Source organism: Ranitomeya variabilis, chromosome 8 (genome assembly GCF_051348905.1).
Source record: "Ranitomeya variabilis isolate aRanVar5 chromosome 8, aRanVar5.hap1, whole genome shotgun sequence".
Classification (NCBI taxonomy): Eukaryota; Metazoa; Chordata; class Amphibia; order Anura; family Dendrobatidae; genus Ranitomeya; species Ranitomeya variabilis.
Genome location: NC_135239.1, coordinates 87,890,802 through 87,914,825, shown reverse-complemented (window position 1 = coordinate 87,914,825; position 24,024 = coordinate 87,890,802). Strand labels below are relative to the sequence as shown.

At 43.9% G+C, this 24,024-nt stretch overlaps 1 protein-coding gene across 3 annotated transcripts in view; it reads right to left on the bottom strand.

Annotated features, from left to right (window-relative positions):
- CAMSAP2 (calmodulin regulated spectrin associated protein family member 2) overlaps positions 1–24,024 on the bottom strand; it is a 132,651-nt gene that overhangs the window by 54,614 nt on the left and 54,013 nt on the right. For 2 of the 3 annotated variants that reach the window (XM_077276666.1, XM_077276667.1), the window contains exon 3: positions 4,690–4,851. In XM_077276666.1, coding sequence (XP_077132781.1) covers positions 4,690–4,851 — 162 coding nt within the window. Of the gene's footprint in view, positions 1–4,689; positions 4,852–21,622; positions 21,659–24,024 lie in introns of those variants that run through there. The other variant, XM_077276668.1, reaches the window with a different exon arrangement.

Here is a 24,024-nt window from a genome sequence, read left to right as displayed (position 1 = left end):
GCTGTATCTAATCCCATCATGTGCTATACAGTCTGTGTATCTAACCCTATCATGTGTTATACAGTCTGTGTATCTAATCCTATCATGTGTTATACAGTCTGTGTATCTAATCCTATCATCATGTGTTATACAGGCTGTATCTAATCCTATCATGTGTTATACAGTCTGTGTATCTAACCCTATCATGTGTTATACAGTCTGTGTATCTAACCCTATCATGTGTTATACAGTCTGTGTATCTAACCCTATCATGTGTTATACAGTCTGTGTATCTAATCCTATCATGTGTTATACAGTCTGTGTATCTAATCCTATCATGTGCTATACAGTCTGTGTATCTAATCCTATCATGTGCTATACAGTCTGTGTATCTAATCCCATCATGTGTTATACAGGCTGTATCTAATCCTATCATGTGTTATACAGTCTGTGTATCTAATCCTATCATGTGTTATACAGGCTGTATCTAACCCTATCATGTGTTATACAGTCTGTGTATCTAACCCTATCATGTGTTATACAGTCTGTGTATCTAATCCTATCATGTGTTATACAGTCTGTGTATCTAATCCTATCATGTGTTATACAGTCTGTGTATCTAATCCCATCATGTGTTATACAGGCTGTATCTAATCCTATCATGTGTTATACAGTCTGTATCTAATCCTATCATGTGTTATACAGTCTGTATCTAATCCTATCATGTGTTATACAGTCTGTGTATCTAATCCTATCATGTGTTATACAAGCTGTATCTAATCCTATCATGTGTTATACAGGCTGTATCTAATCCTATCATGTGTTATATAGGCTGTATCTAACCCTATCATGTGTTATACAGTCTGTGTATCTAATCCTATCATGTGTTATACAAGCTGTATCTAATCCTATCATGTGTTATACAGTCTGTGTATCTAACCCTATCATGTGTTATATAGGCTGTATCTAACCCTATCATGTGTTATACAGTCTGTGTATCTAACCCTATCATGTGTTATACAGTCTGTGTATCTAACCCTATCATGTGTTATATAGGCTGTATCTAACCCTATCATGTGTTATACAGTCTCCATGTATCTAATCCTATCATGTGTTATACAGTCTGTGTATCTAACCCTATCATGTGTTATATAGGCTGTATCTAACCCTATCATGTGTTATACAGTCTGTGTATCTAACCCTATCATGTGTTATACAGTCTGTGTATCTAACCCTATCATGTGTTATATAGGCTGTATCTAACCCCATCATGTGTTATACAGTCTGTGTATCTAACCCCATCATGTGTTATACAGTCTGTGTATCTAACCCTATCATGTGTTATACAGTCTGTGTATCTAATCTTATCATGTGTTATACAGTCTGTGTATCTAACCCTATCATGTGTTATACAGTCTGTGTATCTAACCCTATCATGTGTTATACAGTCTGTGTATCTAACCCTATCATGTGTTATACAGTCTGTGTATCTAACCCTATCATGTGTTATACAGTCTGTGTATCTAACCCTATCATGTGTTATACAGTCTGTGTATCTAACCCTATCATGTGTTATATAGGCTGTATCTAACCCTATCATGTGTTATATAGGCTGTATCTAACCCTATCATGTGTTATACAGTCTGTGTATCTAATCCTATCATGTGTTATACAAGCTGTATCTAATCCTATCATGTGTTATACAGGCTGTATCTAACCCTATCATGTGTTATATAGGCTGTATCTAACCCTATCATGTGTTATACAGTCTGTGTATCTAACCCTATCATGTGTTATACAGTCTGTGTATCTAGCCCTATCATGTGTTATATAGGCTGTATCTAACCCTATCATGTGTTATACAGTCTCCATGTATCTAATCCCATCATGTGTGATGTAGTGAGCAGCACAGACAACTAATAGAATGGGCGCTGCTGGCCGTCCTCCGTGACCGTTCATGTCAGTATCACTATCACTCTGCAGTCAGCAGTAATGTCCCCACACTGTGATCCCCGCACTTTGATTCTAAACTTCAGCCTCCATTATTCTTTTGGAAACACCCAGAAGGGGAGGGGAGAAGTGACATCACACATAAGCAAGTAGATCCCGCCCACTTTTACAGCAGTCGTAATGCGAGCTAGAATTACACCAGGTTTTCATGGCAAATATTAGCAGCTGCTCCTCCTAGTGGTAAATAGTTGAAAATATATACATTTTTAAAGTTATTTGAAATATTTAATACCAATAAAAAAAGTTTTTTTTAATTAAAGCCTTAATTCTTTACATCTGTTCAATTGTTGGTCAATTTTTTTTAATTTTTATTATGTTAACATTTTAAGGTAAATATTAAGCTGCATTTAAGCTGCTTACAAAAAAACAGGTTTTGCTACATTTTTATTGCTGCATTTTTGCATGTTGATAAAGTTTTAGTGTACCCCAAAAAACTAATTTAACTTCTATAGTCTTCTGCACCAAAAACTGACACCTGCAGTTTTGCACTTACCAATTGTTTTGTATGGGTAAAAAAACGCTGCAAATACACAGAAAAATACGTGGCAAAGAGGCAGCAGTTTTCTAAACCAGTCAGCAAAATAAACCAGTGTGTGCATGAGATTTCTGAAAAACTGGTACTGTAAAATGCAGCTTAAAATTTCCCCAAAAAAATAAATAAAAATAAAGCGCTGCAAAAATGCAACGTGTGAACAAAGCTTAAAAAGGATTCTATCATGAGTTTCTTTACTAGGTAAATATGACAGCAGCATGATGTAGGGAAAGAGACACTGACTACAACAACGTGTCAGCGTACTGGGTGCAATCATTATGATAGATCTAGCAGAGCGCAGTTATTGAGCCCTGTGCTGGGGCAGCGGTGGGACTAGGAAGCACAAGTATCTAGTCCGGTTATGATAATCTCCTGCTGATAATAGAGACAATAGGTCAGTAAATGTCTGCAGCTCCTGTAATTGGACACAGTTCTCCTTTATGACTAGTTATAACCCATATATTAGGAGCCGGGTCCATCTGATTGTTGGCAGCTGGACAGCACACTAACACAAAGAGGATTTACATCTCCAGAGTAAAGTCTGTGTTATTACAAGCTGTCCAGGAATAACAGGCTTACACTCCGCTATAAATAACCGATCTGAGTGCCACAGGACAGCACTGCTCCAATACCGAGCATGGCAGGGGTTACCCGGCACCTTTCGGCACATCAGCCGGTATAACACACGTCCTATTCTACTGATCAGGACGCACTGATAACTGGTGATGGTGCACGCGCCTGGCAGGCCTGTGGTGTCACCTCCGATCCAGAAGTGAGCGGCACCGGATATCCCATAAGTTAGAGGACACTGAGGACAGGCTTCACTACATGGACAAAGCCTACTCCATTACTACAGCTCTGCACGTGTAATAAGAAGCGCCTGTCCCCTCCTCTGATGCAGCGGCGTGTGCACCGGGGCTCGGGTGTTATACTGAGCCAGCGATATAGCTAATCAGTGGCAGATTCACTATCACTTCTTTTCAACAAAGCCGGTAAGAAGCGAGAGTGAGCAGCTGCTGATTGGCTGCAGGGATGACATGACATAATGTCGTGCAAGCTCCGGGAGACCCGGCGCCAGCACCAGAGGAGAGTGTAAGGCATTTTTAATTTAGGTAGGGGAATACTTTAATTGAGTAGGGGTTGTCCTGATTATGGACAACTCCTTTAAAGGGGATTGGTCAGCAGGTTTTGTAGACCTCCTGCTCCATGTAACCCCGCCGCCATCACTGATTAGCAGCTTCCTGCCTATGCACAGAAACCTGCTAATCAGTTGTGTGGGCGGGGTTATACAGAGCTCAGCATTCAGAGCACTGGGGAGTCTGCAGCAGACAGAAAAAATGCAAAAACTAACGCACGCAGCCCAGTAAGTGACACATCACTACAATCGGGGTCTCAGCCTCTATATAATGCTGCTTTCAGATTCCATGTAAAAAAAACTGATGACAGATTCCCCGTAACACAAATGTTAGAAGAACAATATTTCTAGGTGAAGCTGCAATGTAATTGTACAGGCATCTTGTCCTTAAAGGGAACCTGTCACCAGGAATAATGCTGTTAACCTGCAGATGTGGGGTTATGCAGGCAGCATTCGGCATTCAGTCATAGGGGCGGGGCCGGCGCTGGTGCAGTCAGCGCTCCGACTGACAGCCGGCCGCAGTGTAGAGCCAGTGTCAGTCAGGGCCTGACAGAATGCTGCCGGGTGGAGAATAAAGATCACTTTCTCCTCACTGAATTCAGCTGCATGCAGGCGCCGGACAGCATCATAAGGCTACGTTCACATTTGCGTTGTGCGCCGCAGCGTCGGCGCCGCAGCGCACAACGCAAACAAAAACGCAGCAAAACGCATGCACAACGCTGCGTTTTGCGCCGCATGCGTTGTTTTTTTCATTGAATTTGGACGCAGCAAAAATGCAACTTGCTGCGTCCTCTGCGCCCCGACGCGGGCGCCGCAGCGACGCATGCGGCGCAAAACGCAAGTGCGCCGCATGTCCATGCGCCCCCATGTTAAATATAGGGGCGCATGACGCATGCGGCGCCGCTGCGGCGCCCGACGCTGCGGCGCTGGCCGCAAATGTGAACGTAGCCTAACACTGTTACCCTGCAGATTAACAGCGATATTCCAGGTGAATAATTACTCAGGGATAATACTGGATATGGGTATCACTTACCTTATTTATCCAGTACATGACTGCATCTTCAATGTCATAGGGTAGGTCCGCAGTTTGGAAGAAGGGCGAGTACTTGTGGACGCACGCGATGACTTTCTCTATGCTGACCATCTCCACGGTGTACGCCATCATCAGGGTGTCAATCATTGCAAGATGAGCGCTCTGCATTAAGGTAGAGATCGTTATTAGTAATATTATAGAGGGCGGCAAGGTAATTAACAGACATATTGGGCAGCGGTGCATTAAACATGGACTAAACATAGCAAAACACAAGGGCCTAATCATTTACATCCACTTACCAGAATTGAATCTCACATTTAATCAGGCGGTTATGTCCCCTTTCCTTAATTTAAAGAATAAGGCTACTTTCACACATTGCAGATATGCTACAGACTTTCTATTAGGATTGCAGAAGAAAAATTTGCATCATTAGGCCTCAGTCAGAGCTCAGGGATAGTTCACGTGTGCAAAAAAAAAGTTAGTTTTTACCACGGCTGTGGAGTTGGGAGTCCATTTTGGTGGAGTTGGTATAAAATGGGCTGACTACAACTCCTAAAATATATAATAAATTGGGTACAGTAGTGCAATGCAGGATGTGCTGAATATTTTTTCATAAGAATTTGGGAAAGTTATGAAATGTCTGTTCTGTTCCTGATGTAAGGATCTCACCTTTTAGTGGAGATGAATCTGTGCTGCACTTTATGTACATGCTCAGTAGTGACCAGTGCTGTGGGGTCGGAGGTGAGATGAATCTGTGCTGCACTTTATGTACATGCTCAGTAGTGACCAGGGCTGTGGGGTCGGAGGTGAGATGAATCTGTGCTGCACTTTATGTACATGCTCAGTAGTAAAGCTCCTCCTCTACAGATCAGAACAAAAAGGCACTGATAAGGAATGCCTGCAGCACTTAGGTACTTCTTAAAGCATATCTAAACCTTCAATAAATGATGCATAACTCAATAGTCCAGTGTATGTTTTCTCTGTATGCTTCATGCTTTAGTTTGGTTTTCCTCTGAGCTCATGTTTGGAGAGGTTAGCTGATCTGATGCTCTTCATGTTGTTAGCTCTACTAGTAATTTCAGTTTCTTTCTGGGGAACGATTCACCACAAACTTGCTCCCTTCCTCCTCGGCTCTTCATAAACTGAAGCAACATGATGTGAAAGTTCAGAAAATACCATTCTTCAGGAGGCTATTTATGTGGATCCGAGTCATCGTATATTGCTAGATGATCAACAGCTTTATGCTAACTAAGGCACGGTGTAAGGCATTGTGGTAACTCATTTTCCCTCCAGCTTCGCTATAGGAATAAGGCCTAATTCAGACACCTGTTAAGCATGGTCTATGTACAGACTGTGATGGACGGACTGGCCATGGGTCAATACCATATACAGTCATATGAAAAAGTTTGGGCACCCCTATTAATCTTAAGCTTAATGTTTTATAAAAACTGTTTTTTTTTCAACAGCTATTTCAGTTTCATATATCTAATAACTGTTGGACACAGTAATGTTTCTGCCTTGAAATGAGGTTTATTGTACTAACAGAAAATGTGCAATCTGCATTGAAACAAAATTTCACAGGTGCATAAGTATGGGCACCCTTATCATTTTCTTGTTTTAAATACTCCTACCTACTTTTTACTGACTTACTAAAGCACTTTTTTTGGTTTTGTAACCTCATTGAGCTTTGAAGTTCATAGCCAGGTGTATGCAATCATGAGAAAAGCTACTTAAAGTGGCCACTTGCAAGTTGTTCTCCTGTTTGAATCTCCTCTGAAGAGTGGCATCATGGGCTCCTCAAAACAACTGTCAAATGATCTGAAAACAAAGATTATTCAACATAGTTGTTCAGGGGAAGGATACAAAAAGCTGTCTCACAGATTTAACCTGTCAATTTCCACTGTGAGGAACATAGTAAGGAAATGGAAGAACACAGGTACAGTTCTTGTTAAGGCTAGAAGTGGCAGGCCAAGAAAAACATCAGAAAGGCAGAGAAGAAGAATGGTGAGATCAGTCAAGGACAATCCTCAGACCACCTCCAGAGAGCTGCAGCATCAACTTGCTGCAGATGGTGTCACTGTGCATCGGTCAACTATACAACGCACTTTGCACAAGGAGAAGCTGTATGGGAGAGTGATGCAAAAGAAGCCGTTTCTGCAAGCACGCCACAAACAGAGTCGGCTGAGGTATGCAAACGCACATTTGGAGAAGCCAATTTCTTTTTGGAAGAAGGTCCTGTGGACTGATCAAACCAAGATTGAGTTGTTTGGTAATACAAAAAGGCATTATGCATGGCGGCAAAAAAAACACAGTGCGTTGTATAGTTGACCGATGCACAGTGACACCATCTGCAGCAAGTTGATGCTGCAGCTCTCTGGAGGTGGTCTGAGGATTGTCCTTGACTGATCTCACCATTCTTCTTCTCTGCCTTTCTGATGTTTTTCTTGGCCTGCCACTTCTAGCCTTAACAAGAACTGTACCTGTGTTCTTCCATTTCCTTACTATGTTCCTCACAGTGGAAATTGACAGGTTAAATCTCTGAGACAGCTTTTTGTATCCTTCCCCTGAACAACTATGTTGAATAATCTTTGTTTTCAGATCATTTAACAGTTGTTTTGAGGAGCCCATGATGCCACTCTTCAGAGGAGATTCAAACAGGAGAACAACTTGCAAGTGGCCACTTTAAGTAGCTTTTCTCATGATTGCATACACCTGGCTATGAAGTTCAAAACTCAATGAGGTTACAAAACCAAAAAAAGTGCTTTAGTAAGTCAGTAAAAAGTAGGTAGGAGTATTTAAAACAAGAAAATGATAAGGGTGCCCATACTTATGCACCTGTCAAATTTTGTTTGAATGCAGATTGCACATTTTCTGTTAGTACAATAAACCTCATTTCAAGGCAGAAACATTACTGTGTCCAACAGTTATTAGATATATGAAACTGAAATAGCTGTTGCAAAAAAAACTATTTTTATAAAACATTAAGCTTAAGATTAATAGGGGTGCCCAAACTTTTTCATATGACTGTATGAGGCTGCTGACGTTGGGTGAGGACACCCATGGCCACTCCATCCATCACAGTCTGTAAATGTAGCATGTTTCACGGACGCTTGAATTGCATATAAAAAAAAGGCTGAAAATCCGCTCCATTGATCTGGATGGGGCAGTCTGGGGCAAGCACATGAATTTCTGCAAGTTCTGTTCAGATGAATGCATCACTCAGAACAATTTCTGCACCAAATTCAGCCTTGCAAAAATCCACCTTCAGGGTTCCTTCACACGAAATCTTGTGAACACACCCCGGGAAAATCTCTGCAACATTAATTGACCCATGCTGTCGATCTGAAATCCGCACCATGTGAATTTATGCTGCAGGGGCATAATAATCGCAGTCACAGCGTGTGCGGCCACAATCGGGTGCGTGGGATCAGAGGGCCGACACCTCCAGCACAGGTTTCAGATGAATGTGAATAATCGGACGCATATTTACATACAAAGTATGGTGGCGTAGACAACGTTAGTATAGAACAGGGGCCGGGATGGAGGCCGTTACTATAGAACAGGGACCAGGACGGGGGCCATTACTATAGAACAGGGGCCAGGACGGGGCCGTGACTATAGAACAGGGGCCAGGACGGGGCCGTGACTATAGAACAGGGGCCAGGATGGGGGCCAGGACGGGGCCGTGACTATAGAACAGGGGCCAGGACGGGGGCCACTACTATAGAACAGGGGCCAGGACGGGGGCCACTACTATAGAACAGGGGCCAGGACGGGGGCCATTCCTGTAGAACAGGGGCCATGACGGAGGGCCTTTACTATAGGACAGGGACCAGGACAGGGTCCATTACTATAGAACAGGGGCCAGAACGGGGCCATTACTATAGAACTAAAAGGGGAGAAGCCAGCGCTGCTTATGGTCAGAATGCAATACATAAAGTGCACATGCACATATTAATTTCTAACTGTGTATCAAAATGAGACTTTGAGCAAACAATTGATCAATTCTTTGAGCCACCCCGCCACTTCACGGCATTCTCATAATGGGGCAGTCCTACTCTACGATTTTTATATTCGCTGTGCCATTACGGCCTCCTAAATGTGTTGGAAGCGGGACCATATTGAATGCACACTGTACCTGTGGTGCTGGTTAGGCAGTGTGGAGGTTGGACCTGAAATGTCTATGTCTGGACCTGGTCGGCCTTTATCTGCGCTTGCCCTTTCTGGCGCCACGGGAGTGATTCAGAAATGCTCCAGGTACAGTTTGCATTCAATGTGGTCTTGCTTTTAATACATTTAGGATACCGTAATGGCACAGCGAAAATAAAAAAACGTAGAGTAGGACTGACCTATTATGAGAATGGCGTGACGTGGCGGCTCAAAGAATTGATTAATTGCTTGCTAAATGTTTCATTTTGAAATCCAGTTAGAAATCAATATGTGCATGTGCACTTTATGCATTGCGTTCTGACCATAACCAGCGCTGGCTTCTCCCTTTTTTATATTACTATAGAACAGGGGCCAGGACGGAGGCCATTACTATAGAACAGGGGCCAGGACGGAGGCCATTACTATAGAACAGGGGCCAGGACGGAGGCCGTTACTATAGAACAGGGCCCAAGACAGAGGCCGTTACTATAAAACAGGGGCCGTTACTGCAAAACATGGGCCGTTACTGCAAAACAGGGGCCGTTACTGCAAAACAGGGGCCGTTACTGCAAAACAGGGGCCGTTACTGCAAAACAGGGGCCGTTACTGCAAAACAGGGGCCGCTACTATAAAACAGGGGCCGCTACTATAAAACAGGGGCGGTTACTATAAAACAGGGGCCGTTACTATAGAACAGGGACCAGGACGGGGGCCATTACTATAGAACAGGGGCCAGGACGGGGCCGTGACTATAGAACAGGGGCCAGGATGGGGGCCAGGACGAGGGCCATTAGTATAAAACAGGGGCCGTTACTATAGAACAGGGGCCGTTACTATAGAACAGGGGCCGTTACTATAGAACAGGGGCCGTTACTATAGAACAGGGGCCGTTACTATAGAACAGGGGCCGTTACTATAGAACAGGGGCCGTTACTATAGAACAGGGGCCGCTACTATAAAACAGGGGCCGCTACTATAAAACAGGGGCCGCTACTATAAAACAGGGGCCGCTACTATAAAACAGGGGCTGCTACTATAAAACAGGGGCGGTTACTATAAAACAGGGGCCGTTACTATAGAGCAGGGACCAGGACGGGGGCCATTACTATAGAACAGGGGCCAGTACGGGGCCGTGACTATAGAACAGGGGCCAGGATGGGGGCCAGGACGAGGGCCATTAGTATAAAACAGGGGCCGTTACTATAGAACAGGGGCCAGGATGGGGGCCAGGACAAGGGCCATTAGTATAAAACAGGGGCCGTTACTATAGAACAGGGGCCGTTACTATAGAACAGGGGCCGTTACTATAGAACAGGGGCCGTTACTATAGAACAGGGGCCGTTACTATAGAACAGGGGCCGTTACTATACAACAGGGGCCGTTACTATACAACAGGGGCCGTTACTATAGAACAGGGGCCGTTACTATAGAACAGGGACCAGGACGGGGGCCATTACTATAGAACAGGGGCCAGGACGGGGCCGTGACTATAGAACAGGGGCCAGGATGGGGGCCAGGACAAGGGCCATTAGTATAAAACAGGGGCCGTTACTATAGAACAGGGGCCGTTACTATAGAACAGGGGCCGTTACTATAGAACAGGGGCCGTTACTATAGAACAGGGGCCGTTACTATAGAACAGGGGCCGTTACTATAGAACAGGGGCCGTTACTATAGAACAGGGGCCGTTACTATAGAACAGGGGCCGTTACTATACAACAGGGGCCGTTACTATACAACAGGGGCCGTTACTATACAACAGGGGCCGTTACTATACAACAGGGGCCGTTACTATAGAACAGGGGCCGTTACTATAGAACAGGGGCCGTTACTATAGAACAGGGGCCGCTACTATAAAACAGGGGCCGCTACTATAAAACAGGGGCCGCTACTATAAAACAGGGGCCGCTACTATAAAACAGGGGCGGTTACTATAAAACAGGGGCCGTTACTATAGAACAGGGACCAGGACGGGGGCCATTACTATAGAACAGGGGCCAGTACGGGGCCGTGACTATAGAACAGGGGCCAGGATGGGGGCCAGGACGAGGGCCATTAGTATAAAACAGGGGCCGTTACTATAGAACAGGGGCCATTACTATAGAACAGGGGCCGTTACTATAGAACAGGGGCCGTTACTATAGAACAGGGGCCGTTACTATAGAACAGGGGCCGTTACTATAGAACAGGGGCCGTTACTATAGAACAGGGGCTGTTACTATACAATAGGGGCCAGGACGGGAGATATTACTACAGGATGGGGGCCCATGAAGATTACTACAGGAAGGGACCCAAGATGGGGGGACATTATTACAGGGGCCCATACAACTGGCTAACATGATGATGGGGGCCCAGATCTAAATTTTGTGCCGGGGCCCTTAGGACTCTGGTTTCGCCACTGGCTTCAGCGTTAAGGTGCCGAATCAAAACGGATTTACAGAAGTTGTGTGATGCACTAATTGGCCTTGCAGATTTTACAGTGAGTGCATATAAGACACCTGTAAAATGTGAAGTTCTGGACAGATGAGCTGCATTCTTCCATCTCCACGTGGTCTCTGCTCATGTGAGCTGGCACCAGCTGGCGTTCCATCCATACTGTGCATTACATATGTGACATGGTACCCTCCCTCACCACTCCCTCCTTACCTTCTTCACGGAGCATTAGCCCCGAAGATAAAATAAATGCGCCTGTATATATCTAACAGCCATCAGCTCTGCCAAGTGGCACTTCAGGAGACCACCAGAACATGTCCCATAATGGTGGTCTTTCTGGCCCATGATAGAAATTTCCATAACAATAATGAAGACCTGAAATTCATCCTTGCTGGTGGTTACTGCAGCACATCTTTGTGGCTTTACTGCTCCTCCTATTCTAACCTTCTTACAAGAGTGCTGAACACCAAAAAATGATTAGTAAAACCAACTTCACCCAAATTGTGCAACTTTCTTTCCCTGAGAATTCTGCTTCCATTAACTCCTAAACGACCAAGGGTATTTTTGGTTTTGCATTTTCATTTTTTGCTCCCCTCCTTCCCAGAGCCATAACTTTTCTATTTTTTGGTCAAAATGGCCATGTGAGGGCTTGATTTTTGTGGGGCGAGTTGTACTTTTGAATGACACCATTAGTTTTACCATATCGTGTAACAGAAAATGGGAAAAAAAATAAATTCCAAGTGTGGTGAAATTGCAAAAAAGTGCAATCCCACACTTGTTTGGCTTTTTTACTAGGTTCACTAACTGCTAAAACTGACCTGCCGTTATGATTCTCCAGGTCAGTACGAGTTCATAGACACCAAACAAGTCTAGGTTATTTTTTATCTAAGTGGTGAAAAAAAATTCAAAATTTTGTGTAAAAAAAGTTGCCATTTTCCGAGACCCGTAGTGTCTCAATTTTTCGTGATCTGGGGTTGGGTGAGGGCTTATTTTTCGCGTGCCGAGCTGATGTTTTCATTGATGCCATTTCGGGGCAGATACGATCTTTTAACCCCTTCACCCCCAAGGGTGGTTTGCACGTTAATGACCAGGCCAATTTTTACAATTCTGACCACTGTCCCTTTATGAGGTTATAACTCTGGAACGCTTCAACGGATCTTGGCGATTCTGACATTGTTTTCTCGTGAAATATTGTACTTCATGATAGTGATAAAATTTATTCGATATAATTTGCGTTTATTTGTGAAAAAAATGAATATTTGGCGAAAATTTTGCAATTTTCCAACTTTGAATTTTTATGCCCTTAAATCACAGACATATGTCACGCAAAATACTTAATAAGTAACATTTCCCACATGTCTACTTTACATCAGCACAATTTTGGAACCAAAATTTTTTTTTGTGACGGAGTTATAAGGGTTAAAAGTTGACCAGCAATTTCTCATTTTTACAACACCATTTTTTTTTTAGGGACCACATCTCATTTGAAGTCATTTTGAGGGGTCTATATGATAGAAAATACCCAAGTGTGACACCATTCTAAAAACTGCACCCCTCAAGGTACTAAAAACCACTTTCAAGAAGTTTATTAACCCTTCAGGTGTTTCACAGAAATTTTTGGAATGTTTAAATAAAAATGAACATTTAACTTTTTTTCACAAAAAAATTATTTCAGCTCCAATTTGTTTTATTTTACCAAGGGTAACAGGAGAAAATAGACGCCAAAATTTGTTGTACAATTTGTCCTGAGTACGCTGATACCCCATATGTCGGGGTAAACCACTGTTTGGGCGCATGGCAGAGCTCGGAAGGGAAGGAGCGCCATTTGACTTTTCAATGCAAAATTAACTGGAATTGAGATGGGACGCCATGTTGCATTTGGAGAGCCCCTGATGTGCCTAAACATTGAAACCCCCCACAAGTGACACCATTTTGGAAAGTAGACCCCCTAAGGATCTTATCTAGATGTGTGGTGAGCACTTTGACCCAACAAGTGCTTCACAGAAGTTTATAATGCAGAGCCGTAAAAATAAAAAAATCATATTTTTTCACAAAAATGATCTTTTCGCCCCCAATTTTTTATTTTCCCAAGGGTAAGAGAAGAAATTGGACACCAAAAATTGTTGTGCAATTTGTCCTGAGTACGCTGATACCCCATATGTGGGTGTAAACCATTGTTTGGGCGCAGGGCAGAGCTCGGAAGGGAAGGAGCGCCATTTGACTTTTCAATGCAAAATTGACTGGAATTGAGATGGGACGCCATGTTGCGTTTGGGGAGCCCCTGATGTGCCTAAACATTGAAACCCCCCACAAGTGACACCATTTTGGAAAGTAGACCCCTTAAGGAACTTATCTAGATGTGTGGTGAGCACTTTGACCCAACAAGTGCTTCACAGAAGTTTATAATGCAGAGCCGTAAAAATAAAAAATCATATTTTTTCACAAAAATGATCTTTTCGCCCCCATTTTTTTATTTCCCCAAGGGTAAGAGAAGAAATTAGACCACAAAAGTTGTTGTGCAATTTGTCCTGAGTACGACGATACCCCATATGTGGGGGTAAACCACTGTTTGGGCGCATAGCAGAGCTCGGAAGGGAAGGAGCGCTATTTTACTTTTCAATGCAAAATTGACTGGAATTAAGATGGGATGCCATGTTGCGTTTGGAGAGCCCCTGATGTGCCTAAACATTAAAAACCCCCACAAGTGACACCATTTTGGAAAGTAGACCCCCTAAGGAACTTATCTAGATGTGTTTTGAGAGCTTTGAACCCCCAAGTGTTTCACTACAGTTTATAACGCAGAGCCGTGAAAATAAAAATTCTTTTTTTTTTTTTCACAAAAATGATTTTTTAGCCCCCATTTTTGTATTTTCACAAGGGTATCAGGATAAATTGGACCCCAAAAGTTGTTGTCCAATTTGTCCTGAGTACGCTGATACCCCATATGTGGGGGGGGACCACTGTTTGGGCGCATGACAGAGCTCGGAAGGGAAGGAGCGCCATTTGGAATGCAGACTTAAATGGATTGGTCTGCAGGCGTCACGTTGCATTTGCAGAGCCCCTGATGTACCCAAACAGTACAAACCCCCCACAAGTGACCCCATATTGGAAACTAGACCCCCCCAAGGAACTTATCTAGATGTGTTGTGAGAACTTTGAACCCCCAAGTGTTTCACTACAGTTTACAACGCAGAGCCGTGAAAATAAAAAATCTTTTTTTTCCCACAAAACTTATTTTTTGGCCCCCAGTTTTGTATTTTCCCAAGGGTAGCAGGAGAAATTGGACCCCAAAAGATGATGTCCAATTTGTCCTGAGTACGCTGATACCCCATATGTTGGGGTAAACCCCTGTTTGGGCACACGGGAGAGCTCTGAAGGGAAGGAGCACTGTTTTCCTTTTTCAACGCAGAATTGGCTGGAATTCAGATCGGATGCCATGTCCCGTTTGGAGAGCCCCTGATGTGCCTAAACAGTGGAAACCCCCCAATTATAACTGAAACCCTAATCCAAAACACACCCCTTACCCTAATCCCAACAGTAACCCTAACCACTCCTCTAACCCAGACACACCAACCCTATTCCCAACCATAAATGTAATCCAAACCCTAACCCTATCTTTAGCCCCAACCCTAACTGTAGCCCCAACCCTAGCCCTAACCCTAGCAATAACCCTAGCCCTATCACTAGCCCTAACACTAGCCGTAACACTAGCCGTAACCCTAGCCCCAACCCTAGCCCTAACCCTAGCCCTAACCCTAGCCCCAACCCTAGCCCCAACCCTAACCCTAGCCCTAACCCTAGCCCTAACCCTAGCCCTAAACCTTGCCCTAACCCTAACCCTAGCCCTAACTCTAGTCCTAACTCTAGCCCTAACCCTAAAGGCCCCGTCTCACTTAGCGACGCTAAAGCGATCCCGACAACGATACGACCTGTCAGGGATCGTTGCTGCGTCGCTATGTGGTCGCTGGTGAGATGTCAAACAGTGAGATCTTCCCAACGATCGCTGCTGCGATCTCGCTGTTTGACATCTCACCAGCGACCTGTAGCGACCTGTACAACGATGTCACATGGGAGCTATTATGACGATTCAGTGTCTGAGTCGTCAACGAGGTCGTTGGTAAGGTGTCAAACACAGCGATGTGTGCTACCCAGCGGGACCTCAACGATCAAAAAAAGGTCCAGGCCATTTCGACACGACCAGCGATCTCACAGCAGGGGCCTGGTCGCTGCTACGTGTCACACATAGCGAGATCGCTACTGAGGTCGCTGTTGCGTCACAAAACTTGTGACTCAGCAGCGATCTCGCTAGCGATCTCGCTTAGTGAAACGGGGGCTTAACCCTAACCCTAATGGGAAAATGGAAATAAATACATTTTTTAATTTTTTTATTTTTCCCTAACTAAGGGGGTGATGAAGGGGGGTTTGATTTACTTTTATAGCGGGTTATTTAGCGGATTTTTATGATTGGCAGGCGTCACACACTGAAAGACGCTTTTCATTGCAAAAAATATTTTTTGCGTTACCACATTTTGAGAGCTGTAATTTTTCCATATTTGAGTCCACAGAGTCATGTGAGATCTTGTTTTTTGCGGGACGAGTTGACGTTTTCATTGGTTACATTTTCGGACACGTGACATTTTTGGATCGCTTTTTATTCCGATTTTTGTGAGGTAGAGTGATCAAAAGCCAGCTATTCATGAATTTCTTTTGGGGGAGGCGTTTATACCGTTCCGCGTTTGGTAAAATTGATAAATCAGTTTTATTTGTCGGGTCAGTACAATTACAGCGATACCTCATTTATATCATTTTTTTTATGTTTTGGCGCTTTTATACGATAAAAACTATTTTATAGAAAAAATAATTATTTTGGTATCGCTTTATTCTCAGGACTATAACTTTTTTATTTTTTTGCTGATGATGCTGTATGGCGGCTCGTTTTTTGCGGGACAAGATGACGTTTTCAGCGGTACCATGGTTATTTATATCAGTCTTTTTGATCGCGTGTTATTTCACTTTTTGTTCAGCGGTATGATAATAAAGCGTTGTTTTTTGCCTCTTTTTTTTTTTTCTTACGGTGTTTACTGAAGGGGTTAACTAGTGGGGCAGTTTTATAGGTTGGGTCGTTACGGACGCGGCGATACTAAATATGTGTACTTTTATTGGTTTTTTTATTTTATTTAGCTAAAGAAATGTATTTATGGGAATCATTTTTTTTTTTTTTTCTTTATTTAGGATATTTTTTTTTTTTTTACACACGTGGGGAATTTTTTTTTTACTTTTTTACTTTGTCCCAGGGGGGGACATCACAGATCATTGATCTGGCAGTGTGCACAGCACTCTGCCAGATCTGCGATCTGCTGTGCAGGGCTGCAGGCTTACCAAGTGTCTGCTCTGAGCAGACACTCGGTAAGCCACCTCCCTCCCTGCAGGACCCGGATGCCGCGGCCATCTTGGATCCGGGACCTGCGGCGAGGAGGGAGGTAGGAGACCCTCAGAGCAACGCGATCACATCGCGTTGCTCCGGGGGTCTCAGGGAAGCCCGCAGGGAGCCCCCTCCCTGCGCGATGCTTCCCTATACCGCCGGTACACAGCGATCATGTTTGATCGCGGTGTGCCGGGGGTTAATGTGCCGGGGGCGGTCCGTGACCGCTCCTGGCACATAGTGCCGGATGTCAGCTGCGATAGTCAGCTGACACTCGGCCGTGCTCCCCCCGTGAGCGCGGCCGATCGGCTATGACGTACTATCCCGTCGAGGGTCAGATAGGCCCAGGTCACCTCGACGGGATAGTACGTCTAAGGTCACAGAGGGGTTAATCACACGTTATTGCATTTTATTGCAATGTTGCAGCGACCAAAAAAAACGTAATTCTGGCGTTTCTATTGTTTTCCCACTATGCCGTTTACTGATTGGATTAATTCTTTTTATATATTGATCAGGCGATTCTGAACGCGGCGATACCAAATATATGTACGTTTGACTTTATTTTTATTGTTTTATTTTGACTGGGGCCTTTCGCCTATCTGGGGGTGATTTGAACTTTTATATTTTTTTATTATTTCTAAAAACATTTTTTTTTACTTTTTACTTGCTTCAATAGTCTCCAAGGGAGACTAGAAGCTGCACTTGTCCGATCAGTTCTGCTTTATGTAGCAAATATGCTCACTTGCTATGAGTGCCGACCAACAGGCAGCGCTAATGGCGATCCAGCAATGACCACCACAGGGGACTCCTGTTGACGCCGGGTTGCCATGCCAACCCATCGGCGACCCACGGTCATGTGACACGGGCGCCGATGGGAGGAGGTAATGACGCGCTTCCTGCGTGTCCATGTTAAATACAGCTGTCAGCGTTTGACAGCGGCATTTAACATATTAACAGTCGCAGGTAAATCGCGATTCTACCCGCGGTTGTTCTGGGCACATGTCAGCTGATCAGATCAAAGGTGCGGAAAAGGTGCGGGCTCATCACCGGAGGGAGAGGCGTCCAATGACGGACTGTGTCCATCATTGGACGTTAAGGGGTTAACGCTTGCGAGCAGGGCCTCCTTCTTGGTATCTGTGTATTGTTATGCTGTAATGTCTATTGTCTGTACTTGTCCCCACTAAAATGTAAAGTGCTGCGGAATATGTTGACGCTATAGAAATAAAATTTATATTACTATTATCATTAGATGGGAAGCAGAATGGCCCCTGTACAACTTTGGCTTTTTTGGCCCCTATATGATAGGAATCACTGTCATCCAGGACTAGAGAAGGTAATTTGTAATTCAGTCCTGATAAATACACAAATCTTCCAGACACGATAATATCATTGTTTCCTTGACTGTCGTTGCTTTTAGTCCCTGTAATAACTGTAATTAAAACGGTGCTCCGCTTGAACCGCTAATTGTGCCGAATAGACAGCGAGTTAATTAAACAGCAGAGCAATTATACCAAAATGGCTAGTCAAACATTAATATACGTCTGAGATTGTCCAAAATGTAAAAAAAAGAAAGAAAATGAGACAAAATAATCCATTGTGCAGAATACGCACATTTTAGACGCAGACCGCTATAATGTATGATACACTACTGAGCCATCAGATTACTACCGGAACATGGCTAACAGGAGGCCCCAATAGTCTCCAGCACCGAATGGCCCGATCTGAACTATTGTAAAATATCCAATCGGTGAGTTTTCCCAAATTAAAAAAATATATATACAAAAAAAATTAAAAAAGTGTAATTATGTATAATTTAGTATCCCTGCCACTCCACCCATTCACCCCAAGTCTAGACATCACCACGTTTGGCCTTGTTTTCCCTTCATTAGAGCGATGTGTAAAGGTGCTGGCAGACTGCTCATCACAATATCCAAGATCTCCTCCTTCTCACAGACTGAGGGGCTGGTTTAGCTGATGGAATGGGTCATCAGCCAGCCCCCTTCACACTCAGCACTGATGATGTGCCGATACAGAGAACCATATTCTTGTGATCAGCTGATAATCGGGACTGATGTGATTGGGACATCAGAAGAGCTCACTCCTACAAGAGCATCTGTAAGTTATACTTACATCGGGACAGCATATATACTTTTTTTTTTTGTTTTAAAGTGGACAACCCTTTTTACATTTCCCCTTTTCCTGATTCTTCCATCACACTAACAAAACTGATAACCAGCCAGCACCATTCCCTCAAAACGCACGACGTACACTACCAGCCAGTCTGGGATTGTAGAAGGCAAAGGTGTTCACCTCCACTAAAGCAGAGCTCCGCCAGGGCTGTTAGAGGAAGATGACGGCTGAATAACACAGCAATCATCTGCCGGGAAAAATGTGGGCTCGGCCTGCGAGCCAGCATCAAAGTCAGGAAAACAACATATGATGTAACTGTACGTCATAGAATCATAGAATGTTAGAGTTAGAAGGGACCTCAAGAGTCATCATGTCCAACACCCTGCTCAATGCAGGATTCACTAAACCATCTAAGAAAGATATCTGTCCAGCCTCTGTTTGAAGACTTCCATTGAAGGAGAACTCACCACCTCTCGTGGCAGCCTGTTACACTCATTGATCACCCTCACTGTCAAAAAGTTTTTTCTAATATCTAATGTGTATCTTCTCCCTTTCAGTTTCATTCAAATGCTTCTTGTGTTTCCATGTGCAAATGAGAATAAGGATGATCCCCCTACACTGTGACATCCCTTCAGATATTTGTAGACAGCTATTAAGTCTCCTCTTAGCCTTCTTTTTTGTAAGCTAAACATTCCCAAATCCTTTAACCGTTCCTCACAGGACATAATTTGCAGTCTGCTCACCATCCTCGTAGCTCATTTCTAAACTTGCTCCAGTTTGTCAATGTCTTTTTTAAAATGTGGTGCCCAAAACTGCATTTCTCCCTGTTTAATGCCATTCTATTAGTCGCTGCCCACCGTTCAAGCTTATCTAGATCCTTTCTCTGTCTTCTCTAGTGTTAGCTATCCCTCCTAGCTTTAAATTGTCTGCAAATTTGATTAGGGTAGTTTACGTTCAGTTCCCTTATCTAGATCATTTATATAAATGTTGAACAACACTGGGGCCAGGTGGTACCACACTTGAAACACTCTTCCAATTGGATGTGCAACCATTTATTACCACTGTTTGAAAGATTACTATGCCAGTTATGAATCCACCTAACTGTAGCCTTGTCAATCCCATACTTCTTTATCAAATGCTTTGCTTAAGTTGAAATATACTATATCTACAGCATTTCCCTGATCCACCCAGTCAGTAATTCCATCATAGAAGGAAATTAGATTAGTCTGGCATTACTTGTTTTCTACAAACCCATGCTAGCTCTGGTTAAAGGGAACCCCCAAAATCGAAGATGAGCTAAGCCCACCGGCATCAGGGGCTTATCTACAGCATTCTGTAACGCTGTAGATAAGCCCCCGATGTATCCTGAAAGATGAGAAAAAGAGGTTAGATTATACTCACCTGGGCGGGCAGTCCGGGGCTTCCCATCTTCATAGGATGACGTCCTCTTCTTGTCTTCACGCTGCGGCTTCGGCGCAGTCGTACTTTGTCTGCCCTGTTGAGGGCAGAGCAAAGTACTGCAGCGCGCAGGCGCTGAGCCTCTCTGACCTTTCCCGCCACCTGTGCACTGCAGTACTTTGCTCTGCCCTCAACAGGGGAGACAAAGTACGCCTGCGCCGGAGCCGCAGAGTGAATACAAGAGGACATCATCGTAAGAAGATGGGAGGCCCTGGACTGCAAAGCCCATCGGACCGGACCGCAGCGGAACCGCCCCTGGGTGAGTATAATCTAACCTCTTTTTCTCATCTTTCAGGATACATCGGGGGCTTATCTACAGCATTACAGAATGCTGTAGATAAGCCCCTGATGCCGGTGAGATTTTGGGGGTGACAGGTTCCCTTTAATTACTGCATTCTTATCCAAGTACTTACATCCATACTGTTTAATAATTTGTTCAAAGATCTTTCCTGTTATAGAAGTAAGGCTAACTGGCCTGTAATTTCCTGGCTCTGTCTTCTTTCCTTTTTTGAAGATAGGGACAACATTTGCCCTTCTCCAACCTTCTGGGACTTCTGTTTTCCAGGATTTTTCAAAGATTCTGACTAGTGGTTCTGCAATTTCCTCTGCTAACTCTTTCAGTACCCTAGGATGTAATTCATCTGGACTAGGAGATTTAAATTTATTTTAATTAGCTAAGTGTTCCCTCACCATTAAAAGTTCGGTCTTCTTAACATAATTTTTGACCACTTCACACTTTTCATCCTGTAAAAATCCTTTAGCATCTTTAGGACTTTTGACATACCCCCAAAATCCTTTTTATTGCTAATTTTGATCTCCCTTGCAAGCCTCACTTCATTACTGGCTTTAGCTCTTCTAACCCTTGCCCTGCATTTCCTGCAGACAGCATTATATTCTTCCTTAGATACGCCCCCTTTTTCCATTTGATTTACATTTTTTTTTCCTTTTTCACAAGTGATTAAGTTCTATGTTCATCCATCCTGGTCTCTTTATATGCTTACAACTCGTCCTTCTTTTCAGGATTGTTACCGATGGTGCGGTGAGAATTTCATTTAGCAATATCTCCCATCCTTCTTGGACATTTCTGTCCTTAGAACAGCCAGAAGTTGGACCTTTCCTACCCTCTTTCTGAGTCCATTAAAATCTGCCTTTCTGAAGTCCAACCTTAAAGTATGAGTCCTCGCTGGTCTTCCTCCTCTGTCATATGTTGGGAAACGGTTAAGAGAAAAATGGCTTCTCCTGGCCGCTGCCAGTGACTGACAGGTCTCTCCTTATACATGAATGCAGAGAGAAACCTGTCACTCTGGGGGAGAGGGTTGGGAGAAGCTGCCAAGAACCCACCTGTTCGACTAGTCTCCCATGCGGTCCAATCCCCTGCGGCTTTTAAAACATCATCTTGTCTGAAATACAGCAACGTTTCAGAGTCAGACATACCTGGCTGAGATCATACAGCCAGGGCCTGATACATGCTACCTGTGGCTCAGCTGTCAGCTTCCCTTTAAGTTTTACATGCACAAGTCGTACTATCAAAAAACACAACTTAAAATTTTAACAATTGTGGTAACCCGTAACCCAGAACGTGGCTCTACCGCAGGGGACACTACCGCTAAGGGCACTCCTCAACATTGAAAATGTAACACAAAGAAGAAAAAGGCATTATAGAAATCACAGGATCAATAGACATATTAATGATATGCAGACAATGAAAAAATATTGACATTGCTAAAAATCTCAATTTACAGAGTACTGAGTAAGAGCGCTACGTCCATAAACCTCCACACTGACACACCTTGGCTGCCATCAATGAGGTTATGATTGGTTGCTGTCCTGCCGCAATGACTGCACTTGGGCAGCAAATCTGGCAGCTCCTTCTGCAATTACCGATCAATGATGTCCCAGATGTGTTTGAATGGAGACAAGCCTGGAGACACTGCAGGCCATGGTAGCATGTTTAGGCGTCCAGATCAGGTGTTCCCTTGATCTCACACCACTGCTCTCAGAGACCACCATGGTGCAGAGCAAGATAGCAGTGGAGGCTGGAATGGAGGTCTATCCTCCTCAGTGAAGAGTCCCGCATTTTTCTTGGACGCAATGATAGTTGGAGTTTGGTCTGGAGACCCAGTGGTCAATGTTATTAAGAGGTCTTCACAGGAAAAGTCACACCAGTCCTTCTCTCGGGATTATGGTGTGGGGTGACAATGTACGGTACCTGGACCCCTAGTCTTTATTCCATGTAAATCAACAGCTTGGTGTTACAATGATTTGGTTGTGGCACCAGTAGCACGGCATTTTCTCCACAGTGTTCCACGAGCCAAATGTCAACATAACGCCACGCCACATGTTGCTCGTGCTACTGTGGGCAGACCGAGTGGCCTAAATGTGCAACCATGACCTGCTGCGTCTCCAGAATTGTCTCCCATCAAGCACACTTGTGACGTTATTGGTTGGCTACTACAAAGGAAGCTGCCAGCAGCGGATCTTGGCGATTTGTGTGTCCGTGCATCCAGCATGGCAGAACTTTCCATACACAACTATTAATAACCTCAGTGATAGGAGACAAGGCTGTAAGTGCCGGGATTTCTGCATGTGGCGCTCATACTCCATACTGAATAAATCAAGATATTTTTAAAATGTTTCAATTTTTTCATAATTTTCATATTATTACAATATCTATTAATCTGGTGATTTTCAGAATTCTGAATCTTCTTCTTGGTGTTGCAATTTCAGTATTGTAGAGTTTATACACAAACAACTTTAGATGACGTTCACATGTTGCAGCCACGGTGCGTCCTTTGCTGCAATTTCAAATAAAAACCCCTCCACAATCACAAGCCTGTGGGTTCGCTCACACTTGCGATGAAATTGGATGAGTGCAATCAGATTTAAAAAAAATAAAAATAAATAAATCGGATTGCACTCCACTAAATGTTAAACTATAGCGCAGCTCACATCTGCGATTATTTTCTCATGCCGATTCAGGCTGCGAAAACAATTGCAGCATGTTGCGGGTGAACCCGAGAATCAGATCGCACGCTCCCATACAAGTCTATGGTTGGGTGTAAAATATTGCACTACACTTGGATATCACCAACAATTCATTTTCTAGCAGGTTTCCGCACTTCCCCCACGGAGACTGATGGCAGCGCGCTCTTCTGGAGAGCTTACGCCCTATAATTATGTATGCGATGTGATTAATCCTGACGGCAGCTAATGATCAGCACCAAGTGTAAATGACCCACAGCCGTTATTTGCACTTGATGATAATGGTTGCCATCAGAACTGAAAAATGATCTGACAAATTGCCAGAAAAGACAAGTGGCAGTCACAGGAGCCTTTATCTGTCCGCTGCAGGGAGCGATACCACAGAGTGATCAATGCGATTGTGAAGTATCACGGGATATACAATCAGAAAAATGGCCCAAGTTGGATCTGGTATGTGAACCTAGCAGGGGTTCACCCCAATAAGTAGCGTTAGGGGTGACACATGGAGACGTTCGGCCCATTACTGTACATAATAAAGGGCGACTGCAGGGAAAAGGTTCAGTACAGCGAAGGGGTGTTATACACAGGAGGGGAACAGAAACAAAATAGTGCCCCAATATACCCATCTCCAGACCCCTGCTAAAGTGGTGACTGACCAATCAGGGAAACAAGCCTGAAAACAGAAGGCCATTAAAGGGTTAACTATGGTCAGAGCAAACAGAAGCGGCTTGTTCCCATCCATGTGAAGAACCAGCAAAAAG